Here is a 19,489-nt window from a genome sequence, read left to right as displayed (position 1 = left end):
CGTGTTCGTGTTCATGTCACAATTAAAAAAATTCTCGCGGGCTGCAATCTAACCGCTGGCTCTCCCAAATTCCCAATCACAGCTAAACACGTCACGAAAGTACAGCTTACGACGTACCATTTTTTCTTCAAACGGGATTTTGGGACCCCACGCCCTCCCCCTGCCCGTCCTGCCCGCTGCCGACTCTACTTTTTTAAGTACCTTTCGTTTAGTTAGTCTTGATTTAAATCTCTCCCCTCTCTCTCTCTCTCTCTCTCTCTCTCTCAGAGGGGTGGGATGGTGTGGGAGAATTTCCTTGAATGTTGGAGGAGGCATCATTGTATATAGTATATTTCTTAAAACCATGTGCTGTGAAGTATAAGATTGTCGGTTTTTTGTCTCAATTCTGTCTGTTTTGAGGTATTGGGTTGTTCGGAAATCTCCGGTAGATGTGGGAGAAAAGAGAAAAAATGGATGATGAGTATGCCAAGTTCGTCAGGAGGATGAACCCACCCAGGTATTTTCCCCTTATCTTTCTGGGATTTTCTGTTTTCTGGTAAATTCTTCAGCTTTTTTGGTTTCTGGGTTTTGTTTGTTTTTGTATTTATATGTTTTTTCTTCTCTCAAGTTTTGATTTTTGTACCGTTTGGTTGATGAGAAAGCAGAATTTTTACTTGTTTAAGTGAAACTTGAGTGGCAATTATTCCCTTCCTTTCCTATTGAGTATTCTTCTTCGTTGATTCAGAAAGTAAAGATGTATTTTTTGAATTTTTATTTGTTGATTGAATTTTAGTTTGATATAGAGGAATCATGCGCAGAAGTGATTTCCGCACGCTCATTTTCTCCTTTGCAGAAGGAGAAAAGGGGTATGGGGAAATCGATTCCCGTCTTCAAGAAACTTCTTGTTCGGCCCATTTGATTGTCCACTTCTGTGAGGTATGTTCGTGGAAGGAAAAAAGCTTCATCTGATTTACCCTCTTGTTCTTGCAGAGTTGTGATTGATAACGATTCTTGCGAGGATGCCACCGTTATACAGGTGAGGCTGCTTCTACCTTCTGACTTTTTTATGTTTACTTATCATGTGTATTTGTTGATTTCATTCATGTAATATGAAATTATATTTGTACCGAAGAATGCGATTGAAGAAGCATTAGAATATCCGTTTGAACTTTCTTTTCGTTTCAATTTTTTAATTAGGTTGACAGTGTCAACAAACATGGAATTCTTCTGGATGTAGTCCAAGTGCTCACCGACGTTAACCTTACAATAACAAAAGCATATATCTCATCTGATGGTGTATGGTTCATGGATGGTAAAGTTTTTTGTTCAACTTCCCAAGTCAAGAGTCAAGCTTTCCATTTTTCTACTTCCGTTTACATCTTCTCTCTTACTGAGTCTTTACCAAATTATATATTTTTCAGTGTTTAATGTGATTGACCGTGACGGGAAGAAGATCAGAGACAAGGACATTATCAATTGTATCCAAATGGTAAGCAGTCTATCCTTTTTGCGGTTCCTCTGGCTGTTAAGGAGTCAGAGGAAAAAACGAAAAACGAATTTCATATCTTTATGTTCTTCTATGTTCATTTAATGTTTTACAACAATTCGAAATTTAGAAGAACAGGATTTCCTTTGACAGCACTTGAACTCCTGAGTTTACTGAATATTCATCAGGTTGCCTATCACACCATACGTATTTGACATCTAATTTATGCTATAATTTTCAGTTTTGTTTAAGGAACACTATTTAAAAACTAAAAACACATCTGTTATTGCATCCGATTGCTTCCTTTCTGTGAACTTATCTATCTGTGGACCAAGATTTTTTGACTTGTGGGAAAAGGTTGTCATTTTTCATTTGACTTCTTTATTTTGCAGAGACTTGAAAGCAATGCCGGCTTTGTACCTTCTATGAGAGATTCCGTTGGTGTGATGCCCTCAGAAGAGCACACCTCCATTGAGCTGAGTGGTACTGACAGGCCAGGTTTATTGTCTGAAGTGTGTGCAGTTCTTGCAGACCTTCACTGTAATGTGGTAAATGCTGAGATATGGACACACAACACTAGAGCTGCAGCTGTAGTTCATGTCACAGATGATTCCACTGGCTGCGCAATTGAAGATCCAATCCGTCTCGCTGCAATCAAGGATTTGCTTTGCAATGTCCTCAAAGGAAACAACGAGTTGAAGCCCGCTAAAATGACACTTGCAACCCCTGGAGTTACAAATAGAGATAGAAGGTTGCATCAGATTATGTTTGCTGACAGGGATTATGAAAGGGTTGAAAGAGCAGAACTATGGAGAGTTGAGGATAAGGGCTCAAAACCCCATGTAACCGCGTTGGATTGTAGCCAGAAGGATTACACAGTCATTACCATGAGGTCAAAAGATCGACCAAAACTGTTATTTGACATCATCTGCACTTTAACAGATATGCAGTACGTTGTTTTTCACGGCATGGTCAATACAGGAAGGATGGAAGCTTATCAGGTAAGATAAATTCCTATTGAAATTGGTCTGCTGTAATTGTTCTGATTTGCAAAGCCAGCAAAACTCAGCTGGATTTGACAAATGATCAAATGGCAGACATTTTATTTGCAATTTTTGCTCTGTGTTGGGGATCTCATTTCCATCTAACATATTAGGTATTTTTCCTTGTAGGAATTTTACATTCGACATGTTGATGGGCTTCCTATAAACTCAGAAGCTGAGCGAGAACGTGTTGTACAGTGTCTTGAAGCAGCCATTGAAAGGAGGGCATCTGAGGTGCGGTGAACTCTTAACTGACGAGAACCCTCATATTCATTTTGCATGTCCACAAATTTGCTAACACATCTTGCTTTACCATGCAGGGCCTGGAACTACAACTCTGCACAGATGACCGGGTTGGACTTCTCTCGGATATCACCCGGATATTCAGGGAGAACAGTTTGTGTATCAAACGAGCTGAAATTTCAACTAAAAATGGAAAAGCGATAGACACATTCTATGTCACTGATGTTACAGGAAGCCCAGTAGACCCCAAGATCATCGATTCAATCCGCAGACAGATTGGGCAGACCATACTGCAGGTGAAATGTAACCCAAGCCCTGCACCAAAGCCTCCTCAAGGGACAAAGATGGGATATCTCTTCGGGAACTTATTTAAAGCTCCAAGTTTCCAGAGTTTTAAGTTGGTTAGATCCTACTCTTAAGGTTCTCCATATTCTTGGAAGTAAGCACTGTAAAGAAGAAGAAAATTAGGAGATGTATTAAGTCGGAAGCTGTATATAGGAAGAAGAAACCCAGAAACCACTCTGGATACTGTAAAGATAGTGGTTGGGTTTGTATATTTTGTACATTTGTAAAGATTGTAATTGTATAGTGTGGTGTACAGACTACAGAGGTTGTAAAAAGATGGAAGATTATACAGATAATAATGTAAATATTTTTAGATTAAATTGCTCTCTTTTTTCCTCTCATTGTTTGCATAAGATGATAGCTTTGGTGCATTTTCAGCATTGTTGAGTTTTTGGAAGATCTATTGCGCGAACATTAGAAAAAAGGTGCTGTTGTTCACACATTTGTTTTTACCTCTCGTACAATTCTCTTAATTTTCTGCCATCGGATCAAATAAATTTAAGAAGAGAAAGCTAGGTGTAGCTCCAAGGAGTAATGATTATCGAAAGTTCACATTGAATTTGATTTCAGAGGGGCGGATATGTGAAGCAAAAGAGTTGGGCAGTGTTTATAATTGTGTATTACGAGCATCTCATATTAGAATTGGCAATCCTCAACATCATCCATTATCAAGTTCGTCTCCCTCAAGTTTCCTGTATGACTCTCACATTCGTCATTCACCGCTTTGGTGTGTTGTTGCACCACCAAAACTCCGGTTTCCCCCATGAAATCTGCGGTGGCTAGCACCTCACCAATAGCTCCCAACTCACTAGGCTCCTCCAAGTCCACAAGACCTGACAGGGATGGTGACCCTTTGTCTTGATTTCTTCCTGCTATTACTAGTTCGTAGTTACTTTGCATGGAACGGAGCACAGCCATAGTCCCTGAACCGTCCATCACCAGCTCTTCTATGTACATGACCCGATAGTTGTCTGTCATGCTTTCCCTGAACTCACTCAACACCTCGTCGTCAAGCCAGTTCTGCTCCACGTCCTCATTAGTATTTATTATACTTCCGTCTACAAGAATCCGAATCAGCGTCAAGTTGATGTTTGGATGGGCAACCATTCGTGACCCTAATGCCATTGCCTCTCGGTCATCAGGTCCTCCAAAGAAGAGAATAGCAACATTATAACAAGACTCGCTCTCGCTTGTCAACTTCATTGCCCTTGAACTTCTCTTGAAACTTCTCTTGAAACTGCTGCTGAAGAGCCCACCACGGTGAATAAGGATTGCAACAGAGCAAGGTGCTTTTTCCAGAACATTTTTGTTGATCATCCTCTGTTTTCTGGCATGGAGCATCGGGTAAAATGGAGCTATTATGAGGGAAGTCTTTTTATCAAGCGCAATTGTACAGATATCATCGTGCATTGTGGCACAGTGAGATATTGCGGTAAAGGGATGGACCGTGGCAAGGCTCCGGTTCCTTTGCTCGTACTTTCTAAAGGCATTGACAATTTGTTCCGAGGGGCTGGCCTTTGAGGAGGTCCTTCTTGTGAGCTTATGGGGGATGAGAAGAGGGTTTGCACGGCCAACAAGCTCTATGAGGTGGAGTAGATAGATGGCAAGAGGGCTTTTTCCGGTTGGATTTAAGGCCTCAAGGAGCTTGATTGTGTTTTCAACATCATCTTGGTCATGTACGCAGACAAGTATGGGGAGCTGGGAGTTTGGTCGCGCATTCATCACTGTTCTTGTCTTGTAAACTATGTACCTCTTCGAAGGATCATAGAGGCGTTTTATAATGGGCGTGATACCCCCTGTTATAAGTATAATGGATAAACACATCACAACAAATGCTTCATGATAGACCGCCTGCAAAAGCACAACGTTTTGGAAAATTAGATGTTTTTTTCAATGAGAATTGACAAATCAATCTATGGTTTCTGTTCACATTAGGATATTGGAATTGGACTGGATTGAAGATGCCATACCATATTCCTCTTGAGCATTTTGAACAAGCCAAGTTCGAGAAAGCCTTGCGCGGTCATGACAAGGCCAAGCGAGATAGCATCCGTGGCTGGCATTTTGGTGCACAGGAGTGAACTGAGAAAAGCTCCCAAAAACTTTCCGAGTGCAGCCACGAGGGTAGTGGATTGGAAGATGGTATAATTCTTGAGTCGAATGGCGAAGATATCCATGACCAAGCCATTCTTGACGTAGAAGATGGGCATGAAGATCCAGGAGGTGATGAGGTCAAGCTTCTCCACAAGAGCAGACCCAACTGGCGGCCCTGCCGGTATAGTCAAGCCAAGAACAAAGGGCCCATAGTAAGTGTGTAAACCTGTGGTATGACTGAAAAGGCCAGTCACCAAGACTCCGACAAGCAGTTGAACAATGTGGAGTTCCTTCATTGGCTGTCCCACTGAGTCGCTCCTTATCAACCATTTGAGTGCTGGCCAAATGAGGAAAACGATGACAAGCGCAACAACACCACCGGTGAATATTATTTTTAGCATGTCGTAGGTATCATCACCCGGCATTGGTTTAGCGGCTTCAGCCAGAACAGCGACAGTTATCACAGAGAAACTGCACAACCCGCTCACCATGGAAGAAGACATTGCCACCCTCCCAAAATCAGAGTTTACGATCTTAAGCTCACCCAAAAAGAAAACAATGGTTGGGTAGGCCAGCACACTCTCCGCTAGAGCCATAGCCGGAAGTGAACTGACCACCTCTATATCCAAATTCACATAGCGGTTCAAGAGATACCACCATCCTTGAGTCAAGAGAACTGGGACAATCAACGTCGCAACGCCAATGGCAAATGTCTTTCTGTCAATCTTCTTGACCATGAAGGGATCCGTTTGTACTCCAATGAGGAAGAAGCAGAACATGTATCCAAAAGAGGAAACAAGATCCAGCAGTATGAAACTTCTGAGAGGAAAAAAACTATCGATAAATGCATCACTCCGGCCTAGAATCGAAGGACCTAGTATTATACCCCCCTGTTAGGTAAATGATAACCAATTAACAAAATTTTGAAATCTTTTGTTTTGATTTTCCAATTTTAAATGCAAGAAAATTTTGAATTATGCATGTGATTGTAACGTAAAAAATTTTGAATTATGCATGTGATTGTAACGTAAACCTAAACCTCTGGTTTTCGTTTTATTCATTTTCCATGCTTAATATATAATACGATTGCAATGATATAGAACGGAGAATGATTACTTACTAAGACTTGCGCGACGATGACAGGCTGGCCGAGAGGCTTGAGGAGCAAGGAGGCGAGGACAATGACGCCGGTAGCGAGAGAGAATTGCATGAGGAGAAGGGGGAGTGAATACTGCAGAGGATTGTTGTGAAAGAAGAAGCCATTTGAATGTATCATGTTCACCGACGTGCAAATGCGGGTGGAATTGTCGAGAGGAATTGAATGAAGGGCCGCGTAGGTTGCTATGTCCTCGGGTTCCATGGCGATGGAACCCATGGCTGTAGCTAGGCAGGCCCCTCTGGCCTTACACAGGCTAAGCCTGGGACTGGGACGACCTACCACCAACAAGAGGAACACGAACAAACAAAGAGATGAACGAGAAAAAAAATAGGAAAAAAAAATTAATGATCAAAGGAAAACCAGAGTAAAAGATGAAAGAGAGAGAATCAAGCGCCACGTGGTCGGCCCAAATTTGACGTTGACTATGATCTGACTGTCAAGTTTGCATTTAAAAAAAAAAGGGGGGGGGGGGGGTTCGTATATAAATTACAACAGGAGGCGGACTTCGCACATGCAGAACAAGGTGAACTCCCAGGTGTTTAGAAAACGAGTCAGGTTTTACGCACGAAAAAATAGATTTTGAAGAATATAAATAAGATAGTTTGTTGTAGTGGTAAGAGAAATAAAAGAAAAATGTACAAAAAAAGATTCAAATTCTTGAGGACGCCAAAAAGGCATGCGTGACTTTCTGCCACCGGCAAAAATTTGAATCATTTTTGTTAATTTTTATTTTATATTTCTCTTACCACTATAACAAACTATCATATTCATATCTTCAAAATATATTTTCTCGTACAAAGTCTATTATAATTCATATTTAAACACTTATAATCAACGATTTAAAACCTAAATTTAAAGATATTTGAACATTTCCTTTTTATTAATTTTTCTAGCCTTCAAATATTTGGCAGAGGTTCTCCTTTTGTGAGAATTTCGGCCCTTCAATATAGAAATTGTCGACCTTTATGTTTGTCTGAGGACCTTGTATTTATAGACTTATCAAAGCTTGCCTTTGGATGGATTTGGCTTTGATTTGTGTCTTGATTCGTTCATGGGAGAATTTAGGCATGTTTTGTGTTTTAATTTCAGTCACTTTCCCTTGCTTGGCCGAAATCTATAGGACTTTCTTGCCTATTTTGCTAGCAATCTTCAATTATTGCTTGTTTTGTGAAGATGCTTTAGCTTTCTTTCTGGTTTTGGGAGCAATTTGTGCCCTTCACCGATTTTAAGAAGATTTCTTCCCCTTTGCCACACTTTAGGAATGCTTTTGAGCTTCATTTGCTTGATTTGTGCCACATGTCATTGATGACTTGTCCATTTGTGATAAGTCATATGTCACATGGAGTTTTTTGACGCATCATTTGCACGCAACGAAATTTACATGTCTACATATACATTTGTAACTCAATAAATCATAAAACCGCTTCCAAATACCTTATAAAGTTTTCCTTAATGCCATAGAGAATATTTTGCGAAAATAAAAGAATTTGCACTTAATAAAAAAAAACATGGGAAAACACTCACAGGTTTTTGCCTGTTTTGCAAATTGGTACATAAATCATGGTTCAAACAATTTTTTTCACCTTAGTCTCACCATGAAGTTTTGAAAATTAAAGTAAGACTTTCTGTTCATACTCTTGTGGGTGGAACCCTATTTTAACAATGTTTTGAGCCTCACTACTATATTTTTCACTCTTTTTTTTAGTTTTTGGTTTAAATATCATACCACATTTACATTCATTGATCATTAAACCATAAAACCGCTTCAAAATATCTTATAAAGTTTTCTTTAATGCTCACTGAAAATATTTAGCGACAATAAATAATTTGCATTTTTGATAAAAAAAAAAAAATGTAGGTTAACACTCACGATATTTAGTCGGTTTTGAAAATTCGTACATAAGTAATTGTCCAATCATATCGTTGATATTCATTAGTGATCATATATCTCGCCGATGTAAAATAAAATTTGCATTTCATCGCCTTTCCATATCCATCTTTGATTTTTCAAATATTTCGACATAAATACCAACACTTTCAAGGATACTTTAAACACTGAATGCAGAGTCTATAAAGTTTCGTGTTTTTATAATTCTGCTGTCGGCTTACCAAAAAACGTAAGATAAATAAATAAATAATAATAATAATAATAATAAAGGAAAAGAAAAGAAATCAAGGGAAAATGGAAATTGGTGTCAAATAAAATTTTCGATTCTCTCGTACAAAAATTGACATTTATCAGTGAACTTTGTTTCTCCATTTACATTATACATCCGGTCAATCACTGCAACGGTTAGAAAACTATGTACAAGGTCTACCTTGGAATCCAGAGGATTGGAAAACTAAAAGGGGAAAAAAAAATCTGAGATAACCATGTCTCTTGAATTAGCTCTACATTTTTTACACCGGGAACGAAAAAATCTGAGATCACTATGTCTCCTAAATCTGAGAAAACTATGCATCAATCATTGAGGCGATGGATCTCGCCCATCAAGATCCGGTTGCTGGAAACCTTAAAGCCGAGGAGAGCAGGATCAATCTGTCTTCCCTTCTTCCCTTTCTTCTTGCCAGTCCGCCCCGCTTGGCCACCTCCATCAGATGACTCCAGTGCCACTGCTCTGTTGGCTGCATCAGCCTCTGAAATGACTGGTTTCTTGAGCATGTCTATGAATGATGCCTCGGACACTGTAGCGTCACTGTAAGACGAAGTCCTCCTAAATTGCGCATCATTCTTGCTAGATGCTTGCGTTTCAGAGACCTGGGTTGCAGCTGGATTTCTTTGTTTGACAGGCAAAGAAAGTGCTGCCTCAGACAAAACGTCCTGGGAAGATAAAACCCGGCGTCTATGCAAAGCATTGTCGTACCCTTTGGTTACAGTAGAAGGCAGCCTGTCAATGTACCATCAAAAAATACAATGAGACGGACACTACAGCAATAGTATACATGCAATATATAGGCAATGAAATAAACCTGGTCATATCACAATGAACCAGCAAAAAGCACATCACTCGAGAATACCGGATGTTCAAAATGATGCACACACATTCGAATAATAGTACTGCACATAAAAAGGAAAAAGAATAGAAAATTACCTCCCATTAGAAATCTCTTCTCCAAGCGGTTTATCTATTCCTGTCTCGGAGCTGTAAAAACTCCCACCTCCCCCTGTACCATCAAAAGAGTTTGAAACTCGTCCAAAATAAAGATGAGACTAACTAGGAAATAAGATTATTTGACAATTTACCAGCACTGCTAAGTGAACTCTGCCTGCTATGGGCATTACTATGAAGTTCCCTTGATGTTTCTTCTTGTTCTACCATGTTGCCTTCATAGCTTTTCACAACCTGCTTCTTCCAATTATTTCCCTCCAACTCTGATAAATCTTCCATAAATGCTCTGGGATTAGATGTAAAGGGCCCTTCCGTGAAAGAGTTGTTCATACCAACTGCTTGATCAGGGAGAAGACTAAATGGATGATGTACAGATTCTCCCCGGTTTCTAGAAGATGATAGGTGATGCTGATAATCAACTTCTGATAACCGTGTAGATTGACGACCGATTTTTTGGTGAAGGTCCATAAAAATTTGTTTTGAGGATTCTTTATCACCATCGGATGAAGACCATATATTTGCATCAGAAAAATCCATGGCAGCTTCTGAGTCTCGGCGGGTTTGCTCGGCATAAAGATGCGAATGCGGTATAAGTGCTTCAGCGGAGCCATCTTCCAGATGTCCATTGTTCCCAAAAGGCAAGTGCTCCAAACCAAATGGATGAGACGAATAAAACTCATCCAGACCCTGCCCACGTGCACTGAGAATATCCAAGTTCATCCCAAGCGAACTAGCAGGAACAGATGACCTCTCAAATTCCAGAGAGTTAGGTTCGTAGAACCCTCCCTGGAGTCGCTCCCGTATGGCATGATTCCAGTTGAGATGGCTTAGTTGCGGTTCATGGGTGGGAAGTTGCTGGTAATTTTCTGAAGAACTAAATCCTACCATCTGAGCCTGGTGATGACCAACAGGATCCCTAACAACTTGGCTTGCTTCATCTACAAACCGGTTCGCACCGATACGCCTTTCCCCTTCCATCTGCAGTTGCTCCCTCAATGCTGCGGACAACTGATGTGCCTGCAGCTCATGCTGCTGAAGACGAGGTTGCAGCTCCGAAGTGTGCATATTCCTTTGCTTGGCCTGAGATATCAGGTCAAAGAAATCAGTCTGTCCCGGGCGTCCTATATTTGCTTGGATGATGTGCTCTAATAATGGATCATGCCTCGAGGAATGGGACATCTGGTGCAAGTCATCTAGAAGGTGCTTCCTTGAATGTAAATGATCGAAAGGGTTGCCTCTTGTAGCATCTGCCTTCCACTGCCCATAACCAGAATCGGACATCTGTTGATGCAAAAAATGTTCAAGGAGCAAGTGTTGAGCTTGAGATTTCTGTTGTTGCTGCAATTTCATTTGGTGTTGGTGAAGTTGATCCTGCAAGAGACGCTGTTGCTGAAGCTCCAGCTGACGCTGCTGCTGCTGAAGCTCCAATTGACGGTGGTGCTGCAGCTCCAACTGATGCTGGCGCTGAATCTCCAACTGACGTTGGTGTTCCTGAAGCTCCAACTGACGCTGGTGTTCCTGAAGCTCCAACCAACGCTGCTGTTGCTGACGCTCCAACTTACGCTGCTGTTGCTGAAGCTCCAACTCGTGTTGCTGCTGACGAAGCTCCAACTGATGCTGCTGCTGATGCTGCATTTCAAAAATATGTTCCATATCTGCCACTGGATGATGGAATGACGGCTGGATATTAGGGTTCTTGCTGTCAGAAAAACCAAATCCAGGGAACCGGTCCACTCCTGTTCCTGCACTATGTGCAACAGTAAATGGAGAAAGATGGTTCAGCTGCTGAAGCTGTTCTTTTAGTAACTTCTGTGACATTATATGTTCTGCTGGGTCAAAGCCATTGCTTGCTTGCCCCATGTGAGGTAAATGGGGAGAATCTATAGAACCCAGACTAACATTGGCGTTATTTTTTATATAATTATCAGGCCGTGTCTCCACGAAGGAAGGTTGATCAATCATGGCACCAAGGGAATCCTGATTAGCAACAGTGGCACCTTCAACGAAGGTATCTCTAAAAGGAACCTGATCATCCATGCCGAAAAACGAATGAGATGATTGAGCAGGCCTTAAAAGTGAGTTGCCTCCGAGCTCTGACATCAACAGGCCAAAAGGATGCAGCTTTTCGTCCTGCTGATCAGGGATGTTAGTTTCCGAAACTTCATTTGCATGGGAATGAAGGCTGGGAGGATTTGCAAATGAGCCATGAATGTCAGGTGAAGACCTTAAAAGGCAATCACTGCTGCCTTTAGACCTTCCAGGAAATACAATTTCTGTACAAACCAAAAAGAAAGAAGCCATTAAACAGTGTAGTAGACATAAACAATAATATAGAAAAGTAAAAACAAGAAACACAACACACCCTCATCTTCTGCAACAACATTCTGAATGCCTTGATTGTTTAGAATAGCAGACCCCCCATCATAGTTTGGAGCAGATATTCTCTCGTCCAAGCTGCCTCCAACAGCACCCAATGGCTCTAATTGAGTAGGCAAACTAGAGTCGGAGACAGGCCCGGATTTAGTTTTCAGATGTGGCATCACTTCACCAAGTTCTTGGAAAGGAGATCCATTGGGAGCATCAAATGAACGAACTGGCAAGTCAATTCCGAAAAATCCTTGCTCAAACCATGCAATTATATCGATCCCCAGGAAAGGCCCCTGGATATTCCCTTGAGGATCAAGGTAGCACAAACTCATATCCTCAGGTGAGACAATTCTTTCCAATAGAAGGGCGTCCTCATTGCTCTTGAAATAGTGATGATCACTGCTTGAGGTTTGCTGAAAAATGGAAAATGAAAAGGGAGCTTGAATCATCAGGAAACTGGCTATCGACTTAAACTGTAACAAATTTAAAGCAGTCCAACAAAGGATGCTTCAAGAGACCAAAATCTCCTACCTCCTGGCACCCTGAACTTCTTGAGTTAGCATCATCATTACTAGGACCAATCTCCCTATCTGCCGCTGCTGTGACCGTCAGAACTTTCTGCTCATCTTCAGTAGCAACACATTCTGGAGAAAGTGTAAACAGTGTATTAAAATACAAGAAGCAGTAATACCAATAGTTTAAACGAACCAGAAAGAAAGATAAGGTCTACAAAAGTTTTTCCTTACCCTTTAACATATGTGTTTGTAAGCCACAAATAGGTGACACCTCAGCGACAGTAACTGGAAAAGAATTGTTCAAAATGACCTTTTCGGCAGATTGGACATTTTGTTCTGGGTTAGCTGCAAAGTGTCCTTCCTCCTTGCTTAAAGTGACATTGCTAGATCCTGAATAGGTGGAAAAAACTAGTATCAGAAAGAAAAGAAAAAATGATAAGGATAATAGGCAAGAGTCCCACAAAATGCAACTTATCTACCTTTAGCATCTTCATTTAATACATTCTTGTCCCCAGACGAGTTGTATACCACTTCACTGCTAGTAATTCTTCCCTTCAATATATCTCCCAGACCAGCCTGAAAGCATCACATCAGCAGTTAATGGTGGTCAGAGAAACAAGTCGGTGCTTGCTTGTAAAACCAAGATAACTTCAGAGCAATTCCTTATGGATAGTAAGCATGTCAAGATTTCTATATACATCTATGTGTGAACATTTAAATAAATATTTAACAAAATAATCCATATACCTCTTCCTCTGCATCAGGTGCAACAAAAGCCAATGGCTCAATCGAGCCCACTTGGGTTATTGGTGATACATGCTCCATCCCATCAGGCATAATATCAAAAGTTGAGTCCTTCTTTTGCTTGCGATAAATATCAAGGAGCTTTCCTCTGGGATAGCAATACATATCAGCAAAATGGCCAGATTTTCCAAGAACAGGTTTGCCAGTCTGTAGGCATCCAGTGTTAGACCTCCCTCGTCCAGCAGCAAATCCTACTTTTTCCACACGCCCCCGAGCCATCCCAAATCCTGGTGCAGCATGATATGGGGCTGCCCCAGCTGGTTGAACCTCTATGCGATGGCGCGGCCTCCACTTATCACGAGAATCACTATCACGCTCAGAAGCTGCACGGTTGCTATTGGAAAAAGACTGCTTCTCAGCATGTACATCTTCCCTCTCAACCTCAGCCCTTTTCTCTATCCGAGAGTCCTTGTCTTTATCTTCAGGCCCCCACCTTGATGACCATTTGTTATCTCTTCGGGATTCATTCCGGCGGTCAGAAGACAATACTTTATTTTCTGCAGCATCCTTAGTTGAAGTTGCACCTACACGGCGATCTTCTGCTGTATTCTCAGTAGCATCCCTCGTTAGACTAGCACCTACACGGCGATCTTCTTTCTTTCGATCTCTCCTACCAAGTAAGCCTGTTTCTCTCTCCTCTTCACGCCAGCGGCGGCTACTATCTAAATCAGGTGCACTCCTCTTCCAATCTTTTTTCTCCTGAGATCCATCTACACGCCAAATGTCTCTCGAATTGGGATCAGTTGAGTTTCCATGAGACAGAGAATCATTTGCATGCATTTCCTGTCATTTTATCGGTATTCAGAAACAGATAATGACAGCAGAAAACAAGGCGAATTATAGTCATTTACAGAGACAAAATCTACATCCTTCCAATCATTGTTGAAAACATAATAATTCACTCCTATCACAACTCATTGTCCTTTTTCAATTCAACCACTAGATCAGATACACGGCTTAAAACACATTAAGAAAATCCCCACAAGCATAGGCCAAAACCCAAATTGAGAGGCTGAAAACCACTATAGTGCATTTAAATTAGTAGAATTCACCAAACTATGGTCTTCTGAGAGAGAGAGGGGTAAAGATATCAAAGTATTTTCTGACAGCAATCACCAGAGGGGTAAAGATATCAAAGGCTAGAAATGTAAATCTAGTTGTATGCTCAGCCCACACTAACATTTAAGTTTTATTTCAAATTACTTTTAAATAATTAACAGCAGCACAAGAAATTTCAGAGAAGAATTAAAATGTACATACTCCTGATGCTCCAGTTGCCAGTGTCTTGGAATCTGGTTTAGCATACAGCCACTGGGGAGACAAAGGGATGCTGCTGTCTGAGGCAACTTGATCTGCAATTAGGACCATGTTAAACTAATTAACTGGCAGGCTCACACTTTAATCATAAAGAAAAATACAGTAAAATGATAGCCAATGAGGTGAACAAAATTGAACATGGGAAAAACAATGGATAATAAGAAAGGAAGCACAACCACCAATTGACATGTCAAGGGACCCCGTTAGCGCCTTCTCCTCAATGTTTCCTTGGAAGGCTTCATCTAAGATGGCAAACAGAAAAGATAGATATTTACATGCATTCTTCGAAATCAGATTGTCCATGATTTACAAATCCAAGAGGTTCACTATCGAAAGTAAAAATAAAATAGGTGGAAAAAACAGTGTTCAAATACTCCAATGAACTGCTAATAGAAGACAGACGGAAAGACTCTTGCACTGTACCAGCACTAAAATGAAGGACAGAACAGAAAGGAAGATGACATGAGCACCGTGGCAACAAAATTATCCCAAATTTCGTTCCCAAATTAACATCGAAAAGCAAAGCCATAACGATATCAAGAACATCCAAAAGCCTTCATCACACAACATTCTAAAGAATACAGATATATATATATATAGGTGTAGATTTGAATGCGATTTAAATCGAGCAAGGAAGACAATGATGCGGAAGCAACAGAGAAAATCGATGCAGCGAGAAGAGATACGGATTGAAAAACGCAGAAGAACGCAAACCTTTGGCGGAGAAGTGTGAATCGACCAGATTCGAGGGGAGGAGATCTTGAGGGAGACTGACTTTTCCGTGCGCCATCGGAGACCAAAACGATTCGAATTGCAGAAAATTGGCAGGCGAATGACGGAGACGAGAGCGCAGCCAATCGTGCTTCGAGATGCGGCAAGAGAGAGGGGAAAGCGCCAAAGCGGAATTAGCCTCTGCAAGCGAACACTTGCAGTTGCAGGTGGGTGAAATGGGAGGAAGACAGAGAGACAGATTTCTAGGGTTTGGGGAATTGCAGGGTTGCCAAATGGGAGAGAGAGCGGGAGAGATGTCGCAGAGGGAGAGAAGGAGAGAGGGTGAGGGTTTGGGTTGGTATGATCAGAACAGCCAAAGCGAAGTGTAAATTTTGTGGAGATCTTGCAAAAATCTATATATGCATATATCGGGGGACTGAAATTTGTTTTTTCAGTTAAAAACTTTTTACAATTTAACAAATTATTAGTTTTGGAAAATATTTTTTGTAAATCTTTCTCAAATGCAATTTTTTTATCTTGTTGGGCAAACATTTTTTTTCGGTTACTACGGCAACATCAATAAACTCATTATTATGACTTTTAAGTTGTGGTACTTATCCTTTAAGGATCTTTAACGAAAAGTTCTGTAACTGTTCATTTTATCGAAAAATCATATTTTTAAACTAAAAAATCAATTTTCAAACATTTCTCATTAATTTTTCTTTCAATATTCACTAATTAGAATTTCCTTCATATTTTTAGACTAAAAATCAATTTTAAAGTATTTTTCATTAGTTTTTCTTTCAATATTCACTAATTTCCGTCGCCATTCAAAATGTCAGACATTTCAAAATCATCTCCTTTGAAAGATCACATGTAAAAAGCACTTCTAATTTTTCTTGAAAATCAAAACTTATTGAAACTCCTCTCCAAGAAGCACTAATATCATCGAAAAGCAAATTTCTCACATGATCAAAAGTGCTTCTATTCACAAAAAGAACTTCTAGCCAAACCCAATTCTAAACATCAAAGAACACTTTTAGCTGTTCCAAAACACGCGTTTTCTTCACAGAATACAAAAATATAATTCTATAGCGTTATACGAAGTAAGCATACAGCACAAGGTTTGTGGTGAAGAAACTGAAATCATACAACATAATATAAATGGTCATCAATAGATATTCCAAAAACCGTACCAAAATCGGCATGTCCATTGAGTCTAATCAAAACAGCTAAACAACATTGCGGCATTTAAAGGAAACGGAAAACCTCAGCGATTGATCGAAATAAACTTCGAACACTCACAAATCTAGAAGCAGACTTGACAATTTTTCCTAGGTAAGAAGAAATACAAAAACAACCAGACTTAGTTCAGCCTTTGAGCAGCTTCCTTCGCAAGGAGCTTCTCCTTCGCCCTAGTTTTTGCCTGGGATTTGGAACCCATGATGCCCCCTCCCCACTTTTTCCTGTACTCTTCGTACTTGTCATTGAAGTTGGCCTGCAACAAAGTGAGATACCACAACGATTAAACAAAGCGATCGATCAAATCATGGACAACGCAAGCACTATGGAGCAGTCAAACAACAGCTTAAAGAAATTTCACAAGGAATTTAATTATATCCCACCTTGATTGCCTCCAAGACCTTGCTGAACTCCAACTTATCCTCGTTCTTGACTGTTGTCAAGCACAAAACTGATGCAGTTTTCTTGTGGACAATCTGAAATAAGGGTTTGTTCTTAGTCCATATATATAGACAAACGATTTAAAACAATCAAATAATGCAGAAATATAAGAATATATTACCGATCCCAAGCGTGCTTTGCCCTTCACAATGCAATATGGGACTTCCATCTTCCTACATAACGCAGGAAGCCAGACAACCAACTCTATTGGGTCAACATCGTGCGCAATAACAACAAGCTGGGCCTTGTTCTGCAAGTAAAACACAGTTGCATAAACATGTTACACAAAATACAAATGCCGTAACAAGGAACATAAAACACATGCACACGGCAGAGAACAAGACCTGCTCAATCAGGTAAGTCACGTGGTTGAGACCATATTTCACAACAATAGGCTTCTTGGCCTCAACAGTTTTCCCTTCGGTCTCGGCCTGGGCCCTTTTCAAAAGGCGCTCCTTCTTTGCAGCTTTGTCCTCTGGCCTGTACTTGAGAAGCATCTTGAACAGGCTGGTGGCTGCACACAGGTACAATAGACAACATTATAATTTGAGCACTCCAATAAAAATACGGCAGAAACAACGAAGGCCATCACAATACAATAACAAAACAATTTGGGAACGCAGCAACGAGTTGCCATATCCGCAATACAATAACTTAAAATAGCTATCATCATTTCACATTTTCTTCTACACAATGAAACAAATTACACTGTGCCGTAAAATGTACGCTAGAAAAGATTGGTTGTAACATCACATCACATCACATCACATCTAGGAAGATAAATTTCAGAAACTTGTCATTGGCACATTCTCATTGATATACTCCAAAAACATAAATAGATAAAATGCTTAATACGCAAGAGAGTTATCGAAAAATACCGAGGTTCTTATCGAGGGTCTTGGTGAACTGGTTCAAAGCTGGAGGAACCTTCAACCTCTGCTTGAGGATCCTCTTCTTCCTCTGAATCTGAACCACCTTGGGCCATTTCACGAACCGGGTCAGATCCCTCTTCGGTGGCAATGCCCCACCGATACCGAACTGCTTCGGGCGCTTCTCAAACAGCGGGTTCACAACCTTGTCCTATAAAAATCACCACACAGCGCCACCCATCACAATCACCATAGAACCAAATCGCAAAATCATCATATATAATATAAACATATATTCGCACATATATATATATATATATATATATATAAACAGAAGATACATACCGTCTTCTTCTTGGAAGCTGCAACTGGAGCTTTTACGCCTCTTTTGGGGGCCTGCGTAATTAAGGTCGAGAAAATATGAATATGTCAGTAGAACATAAAGGCGTGATGATTGATTGACGATTCTACGCGACCGAGATGGAATGGGAGGCGGAGGATGACGGAGAGGGAGCAAATACTCACCATTTACGGAGGCTGCTGCTTCGACCTGCTTGGTAGCCCTGAAACTCTTTTGAACAGCGTAAACCCTAGAAGAAAGGCTCACGATTTATACATTAACAAACAGTGACTGTACGGGCTGGGCCTTCAGCTGAGTTAAAGCGATGCCCTGTGGGCATCGTAAAGCATAACCAGACCCAATATAAAATATTTGGGCATATCGCCCTAAGAATGGGACCCGAGGCCCATGAATGGGACCCGAGGCCCATAATTTAACTTAACCTTACTAACCCTAGCTTCTAAGACTGGCGATGGAGAGCAAACAAATATTTAAAAAACTAAAAAGTTGTGCGGGAAGTAAAAATGATCGTGTTAAAATTATCACGTAAAATATCACAATCATCTCTATAAAGGAGCAATCTCAAGTCATAAAAATTTACGGTCCCAATTTGGGATCAATTATGTATAGCATAGAAATAAACTTCACATTGCAATAAGTTATAATTTTTTTGTCTCATATTAAGAAAACACGTCTCGGTATAATAATAATTTTCAATGAGTACAAAAATATGCAATACTTTAGTTTAAGATGAACTAAAATTTTCTCTAAAGTTTAAGATGAACTAAAATTTTCTCTAAAGTTGTTTTGAACAATACTTTAGTTTTAGAATTAATGTCAAGTCTTTGAACTTGCGAGATATATGTAATAAAATAAAATACTTAGCAGCCAAAATATCCTATTTAGAAAATACAACATTCATTAAGGATAAATAAGTCAATATATAATATTTTTTAACCTCACCTCTATTAAGTAATAACCTCCATGCATGCTTTACCGCAATGATGCAAAACAATTATACATATGCACTCTTGTGCAAATTTAATCTTCACCGATCACCCTCTCCCGCCAACAATTAACAATGCCAACAATTAACAATTTTTGTTAACAAACGATATTACCTATACTAAGGGGAAGATGGTGCGTTTAATCTCACAATAAGTTGGCAATAATATTGTTCAAATTCGATTTTTGAGATAATCGAACATAAGATCTCTCACTTACAAGTGAAAATGAATATCATTAAACCGTAGTACTAAGTGGCAACAACTAACAATTTTACACACTAATGCTATCGTTTTTTTTAAATTAAAAAAAAAAGAAAAATAAACCTCCCTCAAGTAATGGAATAGAATTGGTTTAGTTCCAAAAATAAACAGTATCACTTGCAAAAAATTATGGATACGACGTCGTCCTCGTTTTTG

The 19,489-nt window shown here is 40.1% G+C and overlaps 4 protein-coding genes across 8 annotated transcripts; 1 reads left to right on the top strand and 3 right to left on the bottom strand.

Annotated features, from left to right (window-relative positions):
• Window positions 1–233: 233 nt before the first annotated feature.
• On the top strand, window positions 234–3,416 carry LOC126612201 (ACT domain-containing protein ACR6-like). The gene is made up of 7 exons (XM_050280557.1): window positions 234–496; window positions 970–1,015; window positions 1,177–1,291; window positions 1,401–1,468; window positions 1,858–2,466; window positions 2,638–2,742; window positions 2,829–3,416. Exons 1-7 carry the CDS (start codon window positions 429–431, stop codon window positions 3,168–3,170), a joined length of 1,353 nt encoding a protein of 450 aa, XP_050136514.1. The 5' UTR covers window positions 234–428; the 3' UTR covers window positions 3,171–3,416.
• A 263-nt stretch (window positions 3,417–3,679) lies between these two features.
• Window positions 3,680–6,684, bottom strand: LOC126612200 (cation/H(+) antiporter 15-like). Of its 3 annotated transcripts, none has more exons than XM_050280553.1 (3): window positions 6,311–6,684; window positions 5,067–6,080; window positions 3,680–4,947 (listed from the first exon to the last, which is right to left on the bottom strand). In XM_050280553.1, the coding sequence occupies exons 1-3, from the start codon at window positions 6,563–6,565 to the stop codon at window positions 3,733–3,735; spliced, it is 2,484 nt and encodes an 827-aa protein (XP_050136510.1). In that variant the 5' UTR covers window positions 6,566–6,684; the 3' UTR covers window positions 3,680–3,732. The 3 variants fall into 3 exon arrangements, with proteins under 3 accessions (XP_050136510.1, XP_050136511.1, XP_050136512.1); XM_050280554.1 differs by having other exon boundaries at window positions 5,067–6,006; window positions 6,311–6,587; XM_050280555.1 differs by having other exon boundaries at window positions 5,067–6,009; window positions 6,311–6,437.
• Window positions 6,685–8,538: 1,854 nt separating this feature from the next.
• On the bottom strand, window positions 8,539–15,582 carry LOC126610378 (uncharacterized). 3 transcript variants are annotated; one of them, XM_050278439.1, is made up of 11 exons: window positions 15,177–15,582; window positions 14,642–14,704; window positions 14,406–14,497; window positions 13,089–13,928; window positions 12,821–12,917; window positions 12,573–12,731; window positions 12,358–12,470; window positions 11,822–12,239; window positions 9,594–11,732; window positions 9,442–9,514; window positions 8,539–9,237 (listed from the first exon to the last, which is right to left on the bottom strand). In XM_050278439.1, the coding sequence occupies exons 1-11, from the start codon at window positions 15,250–15,252 to the stop codon at window positions 8,811–8,813; spliced, it is 4,497 nt and encodes a 1,498-aa protein (XP_050134396.1). In that variant the 5' UTR covers window positions 15,253–15,582; the 3' UTR covers window positions 8,539–8,810. The 3 variants fall into 3 exon arrangements, with proteins under 3 accessions (XP_050134396.1, XP_050134395.1, XP_050134397.1); XM_050278438.1 differs by having other exon boundaries at window positions 14,639–14,704; window positions 15,177–15,581; XM_050278440.1 differs by lacking the exon at window positions 14,642–14,704 and having other exon boundaries at window positions 15,177–15,581.
• A 747-nt stretch (window positions 15,583–16,329) lies between these two features.
• On the bottom strand, window positions 16,330–18,396 carry LOC126610380 (60S ribosomal protein L7a-2). The gene is made up of 7 exons (XM_050278441.1): window positions 18,251–18,396; window positions 18,071–18,121; window positions 17,735–17,936; window positions 17,201–17,370; window positions 16,978–17,106; window positions 16,799–16,891; window positions 16,330–16,671 (listed from the first exon to the last, which is right to left on the bottom strand). The coding sequence occupies exons 1-7, from the start codon at window positions 18,251–18,253 to the stop codon at window positions 16,540–16,542; spliced, it is 780 nt and encodes a 259-aa protein (XP_050134398.1). The 5' UTR covers window positions 18,254–18,396; the 3' UTR covers window positions 16,330–16,539.
• Between the last annotated feature and the right edge of the window lie 1,093 nt (window positions 18,397–19,489).

This window comes from Malus sylvestris, chromosome 17, assembly GCF_916048215.2.
Source record: "Malus sylvestris chromosome 17, drMalSylv7.2, whole genome shotgun sequence".
Taxonomy (NCBI): domain Eukaryota; kingdom Viridiplantae; phylum Streptophyta; class Magnoliopsida; order Rosales; family Rosaceae; genus Malus; species Malus sylvestris.
This window is presented reverse-complemented; position numbering and strand designations above follow the sequence as displayed.